Source organism: Oryx dammah, unplaced genomic scaffold (assembly GCF_014754425.2).
Source record: "Oryx dammah isolate SB20612 unplaced genomic scaffold, SCBI_Odam_1.1 HiC_scaffold_26, whole genome shotgun sequence".
Taxonomy (NCBI): Eukaryota; Metazoa; Chordata; class Mammalia; order Artiodactyla; family Bovidae; genus Oryx; species Oryx dammah.
In genome coordinates this window covers 81,026,705-81,042,400 of record NW_024070210.1, presented here as the reverse complement: position 1 = coordinate 81,042,400, position 15,696 = coordinate 81,026,705, and the positions used below count along the sequence as shown (strand labels likewise).

At 38.8% G+C, this 15,696-nt stretch overlaps 1 protein-coding gene across 7 annotated transcripts in view; it reads left to right on the top strand.

The window, feature by feature from the left end:
• Window positions 1-15,696, top strand: part of NEO1 (neogenin 1) — a 228,124-nt gene that overhangs the window by 84,679 nt on the left and 127,749 nt on the right. For all 7 annotated transcript variants that reach the window (XM_040227389.1, XM_040227384.1, XM_040227383.1 and 4 more), the window contains exon 5: window positions 7,824-7,960. In XM_040227389.1, the coding sequence (XP_040083323.1) occupies window positions 7,824-7,960 (137 nt within the window). The remainder of the gene's footprint in view (window positions 1-7,823; window positions 7,961-15,696) is intronic.

Here is a 15,696-nt window from a genome sequence, read left to right as displayed (position 1 = left end):
CTTCAGTTATGTGGTGGAAAAGTCTGAGAAGCATTGCTTTGCCATACCACTGTCTCAGGAAGCTTCAGAAGAATATAAGAGAAAGACAGTGTTGGTGTTCTTCACACTGGTGTTTCCAGACGCAGGCACAGTACTTGGCATATAATTGGGTAGGAAGAGTGCGACCAATGTATTTTGGTTGAAAATCTGAATGTAGTATAGGGAAATGTAAGTAGGTGAATGGAACACAACTGTGCTTCAGGTTAGATACAAGTGATTATTCAAAGCATCCTTGTTTCTGCCAGAGTCTTATGAGATATGTAGATGGACCTTAGTTAATAAATTATGTAGACCTCAAATTAGAAAGAAATTTAGAAATTGAAGGAAAAATATGGCTAGAAATCTAGATAGTAACTGGGCTGGCTCTAGTGAAAAAGAAAAACCAAACAAATTATTAGACATCCTTCTCAATTATTAATCTTAGGAACTAGTTAAGAGTATTGCAAAACATTTCCATGACTTTTATAAATGTGTTAAGAATTGATATATTTGGTTAATCTTTTGATCACATTTGTTTGGATCCAAAGCAGACATAGCTGTTGAAGTGGGGGTGGTGGTAGAAGTGTATCCCATTCATTGAGTAGTTTCATTTGAAAGGGAGAGAATTCAGAAAATACAAATGCTAAAGTGCATGGTGACTGACAGCAAAATGTAATTTAGTAATTAAATAATGTTATGTTTTAGTGGAATGATAGAACTCAGCTGTAAAAGAAACAGGTTATAGTTATAAAAATGCTTAATGTTAGATTACAATTGACAGTAGTAGAAAAATTAGCTTGTTTAAAGGACAAGTGGAGGACTTCCATTTCTGGGAAGATTGAGTAGTATTTTCCCCTGTTCTTCCTGTTGCATACAACTGAAAACTCTGGACATTATATGTAGAACAGATGTAAGACTGTGAAAGGTGGAGAGAGGAAGGGACCTTAGACCTAAGAACCAACATGATGTTAAGTTCCTTGGGTTTTGTTTTTACCTTGTATATCCCAGCTTGAGCTGAAGAAGCTGGTAACCTGGAAACACCACTAGGCACAAACAAAAATGCGCTACCAAAGTGTGTTTTCTCTAGCTAAAGGACCAGAAAGGGGCAGCAAGATAAAAACCACTCCAACTACTCTAATCATTCCTACTCCAGCCAAATACCACATAAAGAACTGTGACCCCATCCTCTTCCATGCCAGCAAAGGCCTAGAAGGATGCCTCGACTTCTGCCTTCACCAGGTTATGGTGGAGTCTCCCATCCTCCCTGCTCGGTGGTGTCAGAGGCTCCATCCTCCCTGCTCTGTGGTGTCAGAGGCTAAGTAGAGTGCCAAGACTCTCATCCCAACCAAGCAATATTGAGGCCCCCACCCCTGCTGTGTCAGTGGAGGTGCCTGGGGAGCCTGGACTTTTATCCCACCTGACAACAGAGACACTCTTTCCCAGCTTCCCTTCTCCACGAGGGTGGTATCAAAGGAGGCCTGTGGAGAGTCAGGACTTGCAGTACCTTGTAAGGTTGAACCCTCTCTCTTCATGGTGTTACTGGCGCCACGTGGGGAACAGTAACGAGGCACTCTTACTGCACCCAGTCAGAGAGCAGGCTCAGTGGAGGCATAATGAGGAGCCAGGGCCAGGACTCTCAGTCCTGCTAAGGCATAATGTGGAGTCCCCCTTCCCCCTCAGATTTCAGTGAAGACTGAGAGTGGAACCTGGACTTCCACCTCCACCCGACTTCATGAGGTAGCACCTCCCCTTTCCACTGGGTGTCAGAAGAAGCCACCTGCAAGCAAAGGGTTTAGTAAGTCCAGAAACTTATAACATAATGCCCCAAATATCCAGATGTCAATGGAAAATTGCTCACCAAATCAAGAATGAGGAAAATCTCAAATGAGAAAAGACAATTTATGCTGAAACTGAGATTACAGGTCTTTGAATTATGTAAGAAAGATTTTTAAAGCAGTTATCATTAAAATGCTTCAATAAGGAATTATGAGTACATTTGAAATAAACAGAAAAACAGAATATCTCAAGAGATAAATAGTCTCTTCAAAGGAATAGAAGATTTAAAGAAGAACTAAATGGAAAATTTTGAACTAAGACAATAACAACTACAACAAAAAACCCCAACTCATTAGATGGGCTAACAAGAGACTGGATGGGATAAAGGAAAGAATTAGTGAACTGGAGAAAAAGGGAGATGACACAAGATGATCGATATTAGGACTGAACCGGGGTTGCCGCTACAGACCTGGCAAACATCGAAAGGATAATAAGAGAATACTATAAACAACTACTAGTCATGTAGTAGTCATGTATGGATGTGAGAGTTGGACCACAAAGAAGGCAGAATGCCGAAGAATTGATGCTTTTGATCTGTGATGCTGGAGAAGACTCTTGACAGTCTCTTGGACAACAAGGAGATTAAACCAGTCCATCCTAAAGGAAATCAACCCTGAATACTCATTGGAAGGACTGATGCTGAAGCTGCAATACTTTGGCCTCCTGATGCCAGGATCTTTTACAAAAGATCCTGATGCTGGGGAGGATTGATGGCAGAAGGAGAAGAGGGTGACAGAGGATGAGACGGTTGTATGGCATCGCTAATTTAATGGACATGAACTTGGGCAAATTCCAGGAGGACATGGCGGCCTGGTGTGCTGCAGTCCATGGGGTCGCAAAGAGTCAGACACAACTTGGTGACTGAACAACAACATAAACAATTGTACATCACATAAGTTTGACTGAGACAAACCATTTCTTCTAAAACACAAACTACCATATCTAACCCAATATGAAATAAGTTAAGTAGCCCTCTTAACTCTTAAGGAGATTAAATTTGTAATTTTGAAACTCTCCCCAAAAGTCTGCAAGTCCACATAGCTTCACGGGAGAATTCTATCAGTGTTTAAAGAGTTAGAACCAATTCTACACAGTCTTTCTGGAAAATGGAAAGAATTGGAGCTAATATTATATAGTGGCATATATTATTATTAATGCCACTATTATTATAGTGGCATATATTATTATAGTGGCATATAGAGGCATATATTATTATGCCTCACATTTTGGGTGCATGTAAATTCTGTGTTATCTTACCTGGGAAACACTGAACAGAGGAACTTGGAGGGCTACAGTCCATGAGGTCATGAAAGAATAGGACATGACTTAGGAACTTAACAATAACATTAAAAACTTTTGCTCTGTGAAAGACCATGTTAAGAGGATGAAAAGATAAAGCTACAATCTTTTTGTGGGGACAAAATATTTGCCAACCATATATCAAACAAAGGAGGAGTATCTAAAATGTGTAAAGGTATCTCAAAATTCAGTATTTAAAAAAGAATATAATTCAGTTAGAACGTAGACAGAAGAGTTAGATAGTTCAGTTCAGTCATTCAGTCATTCAGTGGTGTCTGACTCTTTGCAACCCTGTGGACTGCAGCACGCCAGGCTTCCCTGTCCATCACCAACTCCCAGAGCTTACTCAGACTCATGTCCTTTGAGTTGGTGATGCCATCCAACCATCTCATCCTCTGTCATCTTAGATAGATGGTTCACCAAAAAAGATGTACAGATGGTAGATAAGCACAGGAAAAATTGTTTAATATCATTAGCCATTAGGAAGTGCAAATTAAAACCATAACATACCACTGCATACTTAAAGAGTGACAATACCAAACGTTGTCAAGTATGTGGAGAAACGAGATCACTCTGGCATTGCTGGTAGGAATGTGAAGTGGTGCAGCCACTCAGAAGAGCTGTTGGACAGTTTCTGAAGAAATTTGTTGCAACTGCCATATCACCTAACATTTACATTCTTGGGCATTTATCCTACGGAAACAGACTTACGTTCAGACAGAAGCCTGTATATTTATAGTAGCTTTATTCATAATACCCCCAAACTAGGAACAACCCAGCTGCCTTTCATTGAGTGAAGGATTAAATAAACAATGTCTGTTCATACTCTGGAATTACTGTTCAGCTATACAAGGAATGAACTATTGACAATTGCCACAACGTGGATGAATCTCCAGAGAATTATGCTGAATGAAAAAATGCCAGTCCCCAGAGGTTGCATACCATGTGACTATTTATGTAACATTCTTCATGAACTGCAAAAATTATTGAAATGGAGAACAGGTTAGTGGTTGCCAGGGGTTAATGAGGAGGTGGGCGAGGGAGGGAGGTGGATATGGCCATGAGACCAGCAGGAGGGATCTTTGTGGTGGTGGGAATGTCAGTCTCCTAGTTACAGCTCCGCAAGGTCTTACTGTTGAGGGAAACTAAGTAAAGGGTCCGTGAGATCTCTCTGTATCCTTCCTTGGACCTGCATGTGAATCTACAGGTACCTCTAAAAAGTTTAAAGAAAACAAGCGAAGGAGAGTATATGTAACATTAGCTTTCTCCTACCCTTCCTCACCTGCTGTTTTAGAGGAAGAGGTGTCTAAGAAGTTCTTTTGTGCTCTGGATATTATTTTCCATTTTCTCCAGTACTTTTGTAAATCCTCTTTTCAGATGTTTTCCTCTCCAATGGCTACCTGTCTTTTGTCTTTAAAAAAGCTTACCTCTCTCTCACTCAAATAACAACACAGAAAAACCTAAATTAAACAAGTCATTTTCCTTCTGTGTTCCCCTTCACACTTATTGCCCTGGCCTTAAGAGTCTTTTTTGACGTGTGTTTCTTCCTCAGCTTTTCTGTCCAGTCCATCTGTCATTTAACCTCCTAAATATCTCTGAAATTCATGTGCGTTGCTAACACCTTATTCCAAGGTGCTGTTGACTGTCAGGTCATTTACTTCAGTAGCCTCCTTTTAACCCCACATATACTCTGGCCTCATTCCAAATGCCCTTGCCATAGCAGTCTTTTCAAAGCCCAGGTCTTAACTACATCATTGTCAACTTCCCACCCACTTTTAAAGACGTTTACTGGACTTCCATTTTTTTCAAGTTAAAGATTCAGTTTCTTAAAATGGCTTTCAGAGCCTTGTGTGGTCTGGCTCTATCCTCATATTTTTGCTTTTTTAATTCTTACCTCTGGCCACGTTTGTGATTTTTTGAACCCCAGATACACTGTGATCCTTTCTTTCACAATCCTTTGCATGTGCTAGACTTTCTTTTTGAAATCTTTTCCTCCCCTTCATTATTAGTTAATTCCTATTCATTCTTCAGATCTCAGCCCAAAGGTCATTTTTATCAGTGAAGTCTCTTTCTGATTTTCTGACAGATTCTTTTGGTATACCATTGTGTCGTATACCAAAGTCGCTCAGTAGTATCCAGCTCTTCGTGACCCCATGGGCTGTAACCCATCAGGCTCTTCTGCCTGTGGAATTCTCCAGGCAGGAGTACTGGAGTGGGTCACCATTTCCTTCTCTAGGGTAACTACCCGAGCCAGGGATCAAACCCAGGTCTCCTGCATTACAGGCAGATTCTTTACTGTCTGAGCCACCAGGGAAGCCCGTAACTCTACCGTTGTGTAGAGTTACCATTTTTTATGTCTGTCTTTTCCTCTGAATTGTATGCCAGCACTGATTTTGTTTTTACTTGCTTCAGTATCCCAGCTGACATGTTACCTGACATACATGGAGACACCAGTAAATAATTATTAAATGAATGAATAAATCCCTTTCTTTAACTTCTTCGTCCAGCTTTTCAAGAGTGGCCATTATTTCATGTCTTCTCTTCAACCCCTGTTGTCACTGCCATGATTCATCCTTTTCTCTTTAATTCCATTACGATGACTTTACAACTTCTACTTGTTTCTTCACTTAATCTGACCATGTTATTAATCTGCTCAAAAGCCTTTCCCTTTGGCCAAAAGAAATAAGTCTTAGCACACCATGTTCCCCTCAACTGACCCCTGTTACTCAGAGACACACATGTACATGCACTCCTTATGTCCAGCAGTGCTCAGTTTGGGTCCATTGACCATGAATAGTTTTCCACTCACTGTTTCTGTTGACTGCATCTTTGAATATTGGAGCTCTAAGACCTTGAATTCCTTTGTACTATAAGCCACCATATGTTACGTGAACAACTTAAATCATTTCTGAGAATCTGTTGGACATTCTTCCTCCCGGACTTCTTTTAAGGAATGTAAAATCAGCTGCGTTAAGACGGACTGACTTCTACTCTTCTTGTACTCATGGCAAATGAGGCATAGCAAGTAACCGGAATGTTTCTTAGTATAATTATTAGATAGAAATTGCTATGCCTCAGTTTCAAAAGTACTAACTGATGTTTCAAATTATGTTCCACTCAGCTGGGTATCATGTGTGTAGGGCTGATTTCCCCTTTATGAATATTGTTTTCCATTTATAAAACATAGTAGTGAATTTGACCAGTAGTAAAATATAAGATATTAATTTTTGTAAATTTGCCTTGTTTTGTGAGGTACCCAAACCTTGTTTTATCTGTTTCTTTTATCTTAGTCATTCTTTCTTGCTTTCTTCCGTTACATGTTGTCTAGCTTCTCTATCACATGAAGTTGTAATTTGAGAGTGTAATTAAGATAGCTCACATTGGAAGGCCACTTGATAAATTTAGTCATGATCTTTCAGAGTATTTCTTAGAGAAGTCACCACATCTGTTCTGGTTTTCCCTTCTTGGTACAGAAACTTAATCTTGCCTGTTGGATTCAGGAAGACTAATTACTCAAATTCACGGTGTACTAAAACTTAAGCCGGTATAGTGCTTTACTTACAATGAGAATTGTTTTAAGCGTGGCCCAGACTGAATAGTGATTTCCTCTGATTTTTCTTCCCCATCAGGAATTCATATGAAAAGACAATTGTAATCAGAACTTTTTTGTTGAGCATAAATACAGACAGGAACTATGACAATATCAAGATCTATGAGAAAAATCTGCCTGTGAAAGCCAGTTAGTTACAAAACCTTAAAGTAAAAGTAAAATTGTAACTCTCCAAAGTCTCCAAATTTAACTAAACTTATTAACTTCATAAAATTTTCATCAGAATATTGATTTGTGATTTCTTCCTTGATGTTACAGAATGATTCAGCTTTCCTTTTAAATATTCTTTTTGAGAGAGAGAGAAAGGGAGGGAGGGAGACAGGAAATGAGATTTTCTTGTGGTAGCTATTTCACTTTCCAGGGATTACTTCAAATAACGTATATATAACATACTACAATGTTACAGATAGCAAAATTCCTTTATAAAAATAATTTACCTGTACAAAAATTTAAAAAATATATACATTCTCTTTAAATAGGCTTAAGTCATGTAGAGTTGGGTCAGTAATGCTAGTTTGTGCCCAGTTGCCACACTCAGGAAATTGCTGTCAACCATGCTTCTCTCTCCCTTCCCTTCCTCTTTTCCTTCCTTTCCTAGCCAAGCTGTCATTGGAAACTTTCAGTAGGCACTGTGACCCCATGACTTACTGTTTCTGATCTGACATGTTGCCCTCTCAGTGTGGCATCACTGTGCTGGTGTGACTCTCAGTGTGAAACCAGACTTCAGAATTACACAATTTGAAAAAAAAAAAAACAAACTAGGTGGAGTGGGTAAGCAGGGATGGATTGTGGGGAGTGGAATTGGTCACAACAGTGGTATCCCTTTGGGAATAATTAGTGTCAGAGATAATTCATTGTAACATTTTGATTTGTATTTATGATACTTATGCATGTAAAATATGAGCAAAGTAAATTGGACTATGTTAAATTCTGATATTTTGCATTGGTCTCAGTCCATCTGTAGCTGTATAAATAATATAAGTGTTTTATCTGTTTTATGTAGAGAGTTTTTCAGGTATCATATTTCTCATTCTGAAACATATCAATATTTTTAATGCAGCTCTGGAAGGTTGGTATTGCTGGCAGGTGGTAGTCTGGAGATCAATGATGTCACCGAGGATGATGCTGGGACTTATTTTTGTATAGCTGATAATGGAAATGAGACCATTGAAGCTCAAGCAGAGCTTACAGTACAAGGTATGCAAATATTTCTTGTATAAATGTTAAAAATACTGTTGTACTCTATGGTTTTGCTAATTGTTAAACATTAATGTAGAAGAGGCAAATACAGCATAATAGTTAAAAGACTAAGCTTTAAACCAGGCTGCTTGGGCTCAAATGCTGGGTCTTGTATTTCCTAGTTGTAGAACTATAGGAGATTTACTGCTCGATAATAAAGAGTTGTTTTCAGGATCAGAAGAGTAACACTTGTAAAACTCCCAGAATGGTGACTAGAATATGGTATAAGCTCAAAATTAGTTGTCGTTCTCTGTAGTATAAGGTAGAGAAGGGTGCAGTCTGGGGCATCTGGAAGATCACTTTTCTTGTCTCAGAATGCTTTATCTTTCTCTGACCAAGAACCACATATCCTAAGCATTGGTGTTCCCACCTTTCAGGTGAATAGATCACCTAGGAAGGAGTGTGCTGTGGCTTTCAATGTAACACCTGTTTAATTTTATGACTTTTTTTTTTCTTTTCAACTAATGCTGACCATCAGAGCATCTCCCTTATAGGTTCTGTGATTCGGAAGTCAAAGAAAATTACCATGGCATATACACACAACTTCACCATCTTCCCTGCTCTTCCTCCATCTGGAAATGTACCGTCATTTCCTCTCTCTCCTATGATTTGTCTGCAAATATTTGTTTCAAATAAAAATCTTGAAGACCTCTGTTACTATTAGGGAAATTCAACACTGCTTGGATACGTGGAAGTATATGTTAGCTCATGACATTCAAGTTGTCTCCAAGTGTATTATATTTGATAGAATGCTTCCTGCTGTGTGGTTTAGGGTGGTTTCATGTTTTATATAAAAGTCTTTCTCTTGGTACATTTTGTGGGATTCAGAGTGGGAAGTGGTCACATTCCTACTCTGATTGATAGGAATTGAGGAGCACATTGGGGTTCTATGCTGGCAGAGGCATAGAATGTTTATATTCTCTACTGCTATCTGTGGGTGGACTTATAATCTCTGAAAACCAAAAGAGCAAGTCTTAGAGTTCATATAACTATTACCTCACTTGAGCTCAGCTGTTGCTCTGGCTAAATGGAAAGTAGGTTTAGACCAATTATAGAATGACCAGTTTATTTCTTTGCCTCTATGTCAATGGAGCTGGACAAATAAAATATTAGTGAACTCCATCTTATTTGGAACTCCATCTCATTTACTCTACAGACTGTAAAGTTAGTAGAAGAAAGTATAGGAGGATAACTTTGCCACCCAGGAGCAGGAAAAGATTATTTAAAATAAAACTTTGGATGCAGAAATCATGAGGCAAAACATTGATGGCTTGGATCATGTCAGATAAAGCGTGTTTTTCTTGAACATTCAGATGATGAAGAAGAAATGAAGAGCAAAGGATGGGTTAAATATTTGGGCAAATCTAAGTGGATGTTTGGAAGGAATGATGCTAAAGCTGAAACTCCAGTACTTTGGCCACCTCATGCAAAGAGTTGACTCATTGGAAAAGACTCTGATGCTGGGAGGGATTGGGGGAAGGAGGAAAAGGGGACGACAGAGGATGAGATGGCTGGATGGCATCACTGACTCAATGGACATGAGTCTGAGTGAACTCTGGGAGTTGGTGATGGACAGGGAGGCCTGGCGTGCTGCGATTCATGGAGTCGCCAAGAGTTGGACACAACTTAGCAACTGAACTGAACTGGAGTGGATGTTGACTATATAAAATGATAATGTTAAATGGGATTTAAAATAGAATATACACATGTATAAGTCAGGAGTAAGGATGTGGAGTTAGTCTTCTAAGATTCTTAAAATGTCCAGGAAGTGGTAAAAGTACTATGTTATATTAGAGGTTAATAAGGCAGGGATGTGTCCTGTAATCTTTGTGGGAAGCTTTGAAAGAACAATAGAAAAATCTAATTATAACAAGATAATAGAAGAAGAAAGTAAAAATAAAAAGTTCTCTAAAAGAAGGTAAGAAAGGAAATGAAAAGGAACATAGAATAAGGTGGACTAAGAGAAAGCGAATAATGAAATGGTATACTTTTCATATTATTAAGAGTTAATATAGAAGGAAAATAAAACGATTCTAAATATGTATTGTTGTTGTTCAGTTGTTCAGTCACGTCTGACTCTTTGTGACCCCACGGACTGCAGCATGCCCAGCTTCTCTGTCCTTCACTATCTCCCAGAGTTTGTTAAAACTCGTGTTCATTGAGTCGATGATGCCATCCAACCATCTCATCCTCTGTTACCCCCTTCTCCTCCTGACCTCAATCTCACAGCATCAGGGTCTTTTCCCAGTGAGTTGGCTCTTGGCATTAGGTGGCCAAAATATTGCAGCTTCAACTTCAGCATCAGCCCTTCCAATGAATATTCAGGGTTGATTGCCTTTAGAATGGACTGATTTGATCTCCTTGCTATCCAACGACTCTCAAGAGTCTTCTCTAGCACTACAGTTCAAAAGCATCAATTCTTACTCAATCTTTTTTATGATCCAACTCTGACATCCCGTACATGACTACTGGAAAAACCATAGCTTTGTCTAGACGGACCTTTGTTGGCAAAGTGATGTCTCTGCTTTTTAATATGCTGTCTAGGTTTGTCACAGCTTTTCTTCCAAGCAGCAAGTGTCTTTTCATTTCATGGTTGCAGTCACCATCAGCAGTTATTTGGGAGCCCAAGAAAATAAAATCTGTCACTGTGTCCACTTTTTCCCCATCTATTCACTATGAAGTGATGAGACCAGATGCCAAGATCTTAATTTTTTAAATGTTGAGTTTTAAGTCAGCTTCTGTCCTCTTTCACCTTCATCAAGAGGCTCTTTAGTTTCTCTTCACTTTCTGCCATTAGGGGCATGTCCAGGCAAGAATACTGGAGTGGGTTCCATTTCCTTCTCCAGGGTATCTTCCCGACCCAGGGATTGAAACCAGGTCTCCTGCATTGCAGGCAACTCTTTACTGTCTGAGTCACTAGGGAAGCCCAAATATATATTACCTTATAACATAATCTCAAATAGGAAAGGCAGAAACTGATAGAAGTACAAGAAGTAGACTAAACAAACCCACAGTCCCTAGTGGTAGATTTTAATACACTTCAGTAGTAGATAGGATATGTAGAACAAAGCAAGTAAATACAAACAAAATAAAAACTGCAAACCGTCATAATACAAAACTGAACGCAATTAACAAAGTTGACTTAATTGACATTTTTAAAATATTGCACCAAACAAATGAATAAACTATTTTTATAAGTGCTTATGAAACTGTTATTAAAATATGCCATATATTGACCATAGAACAAATCTTAACAAATTTAGGAAAATTGAAATTCTATGGGTTTGACCTCTGTGGAATTAAGATTGAAATTAATTACAGAACTAGGGGCTTCCATGGTGGCTCAGACAGTAAAGAATTTGCCTGCAATGCGGGAGACCCGGGTTTGAGCCCTAGGTCAGTAAGATCCCCTGGAGGAGGGCATGGCAACCCACTCCAGTATTCCTGCCAGGAGAACCCCATGGACTGGCAGGCTACCAACCATAGGGTCACAAAGTGTCGGACACAACTGAAGCAACTAAGTATGCAGCGCGCAGGGGATGCTTAGAGGAAATGTACAGTCTCGTGTATGTTCAGTTGTGTTCTCTTCTTTATGACCTCATGGACTGTAGCCAGCCAGCCTCCTCTGTCCATGGAATTTTCCAGGCAAGAATGCTAGAACAGGTTGCCATTTCCTACTCCAGGGTATCTTCTGGACCCAGAGATCCAACCCGCATCTCTTGTGTCTCCTGCTTTGGCAGACAGATTCTTTTACTACTGAGCCACCTATGAAGCTCTTACTTAGTACATATATTAGAAGGGAAGAAAGGCTGAAAGTTTAGTGATTTAAATATTCATCTCAGTGAATGGATAAAAAAGATGTGATATGTATATGTATTAATATATATGTGTGTATGTATACACACATATTCACACAATGGAATGCTACTCAGCCATAAAAGAATGAAATAATATCATTTGTAGCAAGCAGCATGGATGGACCCAGAGGTTATCATACTAAGTGAAATCAGTCAGTCAGAGACAAATATCATATATCACTTATATGTGGAAGCTAAAATGATAAAAATGAACTTAGAAAAGACTCAACAGATATAGAAAACAAACATGTTTACAAAAGGAGAAAGGAGGGGTGAATGATAAATTAGGAGTTTGGGATTAGCAGATGCAAACGTACTATACGTAAAACAACAGGGTCCTACTGTATAAACAGGGGACTATATTCAATATCCTGTAATAAGCCATAAGGGAAGAGAATATGAAAACTGAATCACTTTGCTGTACAGCAGAAACTAATACAACGTTGTAGGTCAGCTATATTTTAATAGAACGCATACGTAAATAAATATCTCAAAAAAAGCTAAAAGAGAAAATAGCAAATATAACCCAAAGAAAACAGAAAAAAGAAAGTAATCATAAGAACAAAAATTAATGAAACAGAAAGCAGACATTCAAAATAAGGTGTTTCCGCAGAGGCAAAAGTTAGTGCTTGTAAAGAATAAACAACGTTGATAAACCCCTGAGAAGACATATATAAATTGACAAGATCTTTATTTAGACCAAGAGTCAGCAAACTACACACTGTGGACCAGATCTGCTAACTCCTTATTTTTCACATAGCCTGTGAACTAAAAATAGTTTATATGGTTTTGAATGGTTGAAAAATATCAGAAGAATAATATTTAATGATACATAAAATTTTATGGAATTCAGATTATACTGTCCATAAATAAAATTTTATTGGCACAAAGTCACACTCATGTATTGACTATGGCTGCTTTCATGCTGTAGCAAAGGATTTGAGTAGGCCCACAGAGCCAAAGATTCTCACTGTCTGGTCCTTTTCAGAAAAACCTTCAACTTCTGATAAACTCTATAAAGAACTATAGATTAATAGGTAAACAAAGACAGATAAACCAGTAGAAAATGGGCAAGACTTGAACCTCACAGATCTCCGTGCCTTACATGCTCAGTCACTCAGTCCTGTGGACTCTCTGTGACCCCACGCGCTGTAGCCCCTGGCTCCTCTGTCCACAGAATTTTCCAGGCAAGAATACTGGATTAGATTTCCCACTCCAGGGGATCTTCCCACCTGGGTCTCTTGCCTTAGCAGCAATTCTTTACCACTGTGCCACCTAGGAAGCCCTCACCAGGTGGCTACTAAACATTTGAAAAAGAGGTTGTTGTTTTTAGTAGAGTCTGCCAAACAGCATTAGAGCTAAAGTATTAAATCAATGTACAGAGGTTTTCAGAGGCATGTAAACCAAAGCCACAATGAGGTAACACTGTACTTCACCTGAGTGGCTAAAATAAGAGAGACTAACAATACTGGGTATTGGCTAGGATGAGGAACAGTTGGGATGCTAATATACTGCTGTTAGGACTGTACATTGATTTAATCACTTTAGCTCTAATGCTGTTTGGCAGACTCTACTAAAACTGCAGACAAACTTATTTTATGATACAGTGGTTGTATTCCTAGGAGTATACTCATCAGAAGTATATAAATATATACATCTAGAAACGTGCACAATGTTGTTCTCATCAGCTTTATTCACAGTGAATCAAAACCAGAAACAACACTAGAATAGGAAAATAGTGTTCTAATCATATAATGGCATGTTGCCAGCAATGAAAATTGGGAGTCCAGTGCTCAGCAGATTGATAAATCTACAAATATCATTGAAAGAAGAAAAAGCCAGGCAAGAAATAATGCATACTTTATGATTCCATTTTTATAAAGTTCAAAAATAGGTAGAACTCATCTGTCATTTTAGAAGTGAAAATAGTGATTATTTTTGGACAGGGGCAGGGTAGTGACTCTTGTACAGTGGAGTTTCTGGTGTGTTAATATTCTATGTCTTAATGTAGGTGGTAGTTACAGTAATTCAGGCTGTAATGTTAATGTGTGTCACATGAGGTCTTTTTTGTTGTTTACAGATAAAAAGTCATGTACAAAAATTTTTTGGAAAATTTAATTTTGAATCTTGTCCCATAGCTGAAAATATTTGTGTCTTTTTCTGATGGGAAAGCAATTACGAGAAATGGTTTTGGGTTATATATATATAAATAATTTATTTATATAGTTATTTTTGTATTTATAGTCATACCTGTCTGATTTCTGTTTCTTTTTAAAAAGTTATGGTTACAGGAAATGCCATAGTGAGTGTTAATGCAGAAAGGGTTATAAGTTCAGTCTTCATCTGTTAAATATTTCAAATTTATTGTTTTATCGTTAACTCCTGGGATTTCTACACATGCTGTGACGTGAATTAGCCCACCGTGTATTTCCTGTCATCTTAGATTGTTGATAACACTTAAAATGGGTCATGAGTTATTTTTTTTTAAACAGGAATTTTTCCTTTTCTCTTAAAACATTCATTATAGTCTATGATACACATCTTCCCTCCCCACAAAAGAAGAAAATTTTCCATCTGTGTTTTTGTGAGGTAAATTGATATATTCTAAATTGATTAAAAATTTAGAATTCCACAGTCTTTCTCTGAAGTCATACGGTAGCATCATCTACTTTTCCTGCCCTTCTGCTCTACTCTCTCTGATCTCTGTCCACATTAAGACACTCATCACCCCTCTTCTCCTAGTCATCGTCATGATCTCATTTCCCTTTACTTCATGATAATTTACAATAGTCTGCCCTCATGTATTAGAACTCTGGGTTCTCTTGGCTTAGGGTAAAAGCAAACTGCTTATGGCGTAGGTACAGATCACAAGCCGACCCTTCATGTGTTAACGGAGAGATACCACAGAGAAGCAGTTAAGAGCAGTCTCTGGACCCGGCATACCTGGGTTCCAGTCTTACATCTGTCACTTCTTAGCTGTGTGAACTTGGCAAAGGTATTTACCTTATCTGTGTCTTAGTTTCTTTTATCAGTTAAGTGAGTTGTTACAGGGCTTAAAGAAACTTCTGGCACTCTTCCACCAGAACCTGGGATGGAAATGGAACTCATCTTGATCAAACTGTGTTTAGTGTCCTGGACACACTATGCGATTTGATGGGGCTCTGTTCCCCTGCATCCTCTCATGAGCGTGTGCTCAGTCACTCAGTCCTGTCCGACTCTTTGTGACCCATGGACTGTGGCCTGCCAGGTTCATCTGTCCATGGAATTGTCTGGGCAAGAATACTGGAGTGGCTGCCATTTCCTTCTCCAAAGGATCTTCTGGAACCCACATCTCCTGCATCGCAGGCAGATTGTTTCCCTCTCACCCTCAGCTAAAATTTCCAAATTTCCAGATAGTTCTTTTCCTGATTTCTCTTTGAAGCTTTTCATAATCCTCTTCTCACCCTCAGGTAATTATTATGTCTCTTAAAATAACTTTCTTTTTACCAGTAGTGTTCCTCACTGATTTGTTCATGTGCCTTTCCCCACTGCTACTAGACTGAGGTTCTTATCCACAGGGACTGGTCATAATAATTTTTTGTCATTGTGCTAGGTCACTTCAGTTGTGGCTGACTCTTTGCAACCCCATGGACTGCAGCCCTCCAGGCTCCTCTGTCCATGGGATTTTCCAGGCAAGAATATTGGAACGGTTTGCCATTTCCTCCTCCAGGGGACTTCCCAACCCAGGGACTGAACCGAGTCTCTTGGGTCTCCTGCATTGGAGGCAGGCTCTTTACCACTAGCGCCATCTGGGAAGCCATTGTCGTTGTAGATATCAGCAATTAATTATTGAATAAG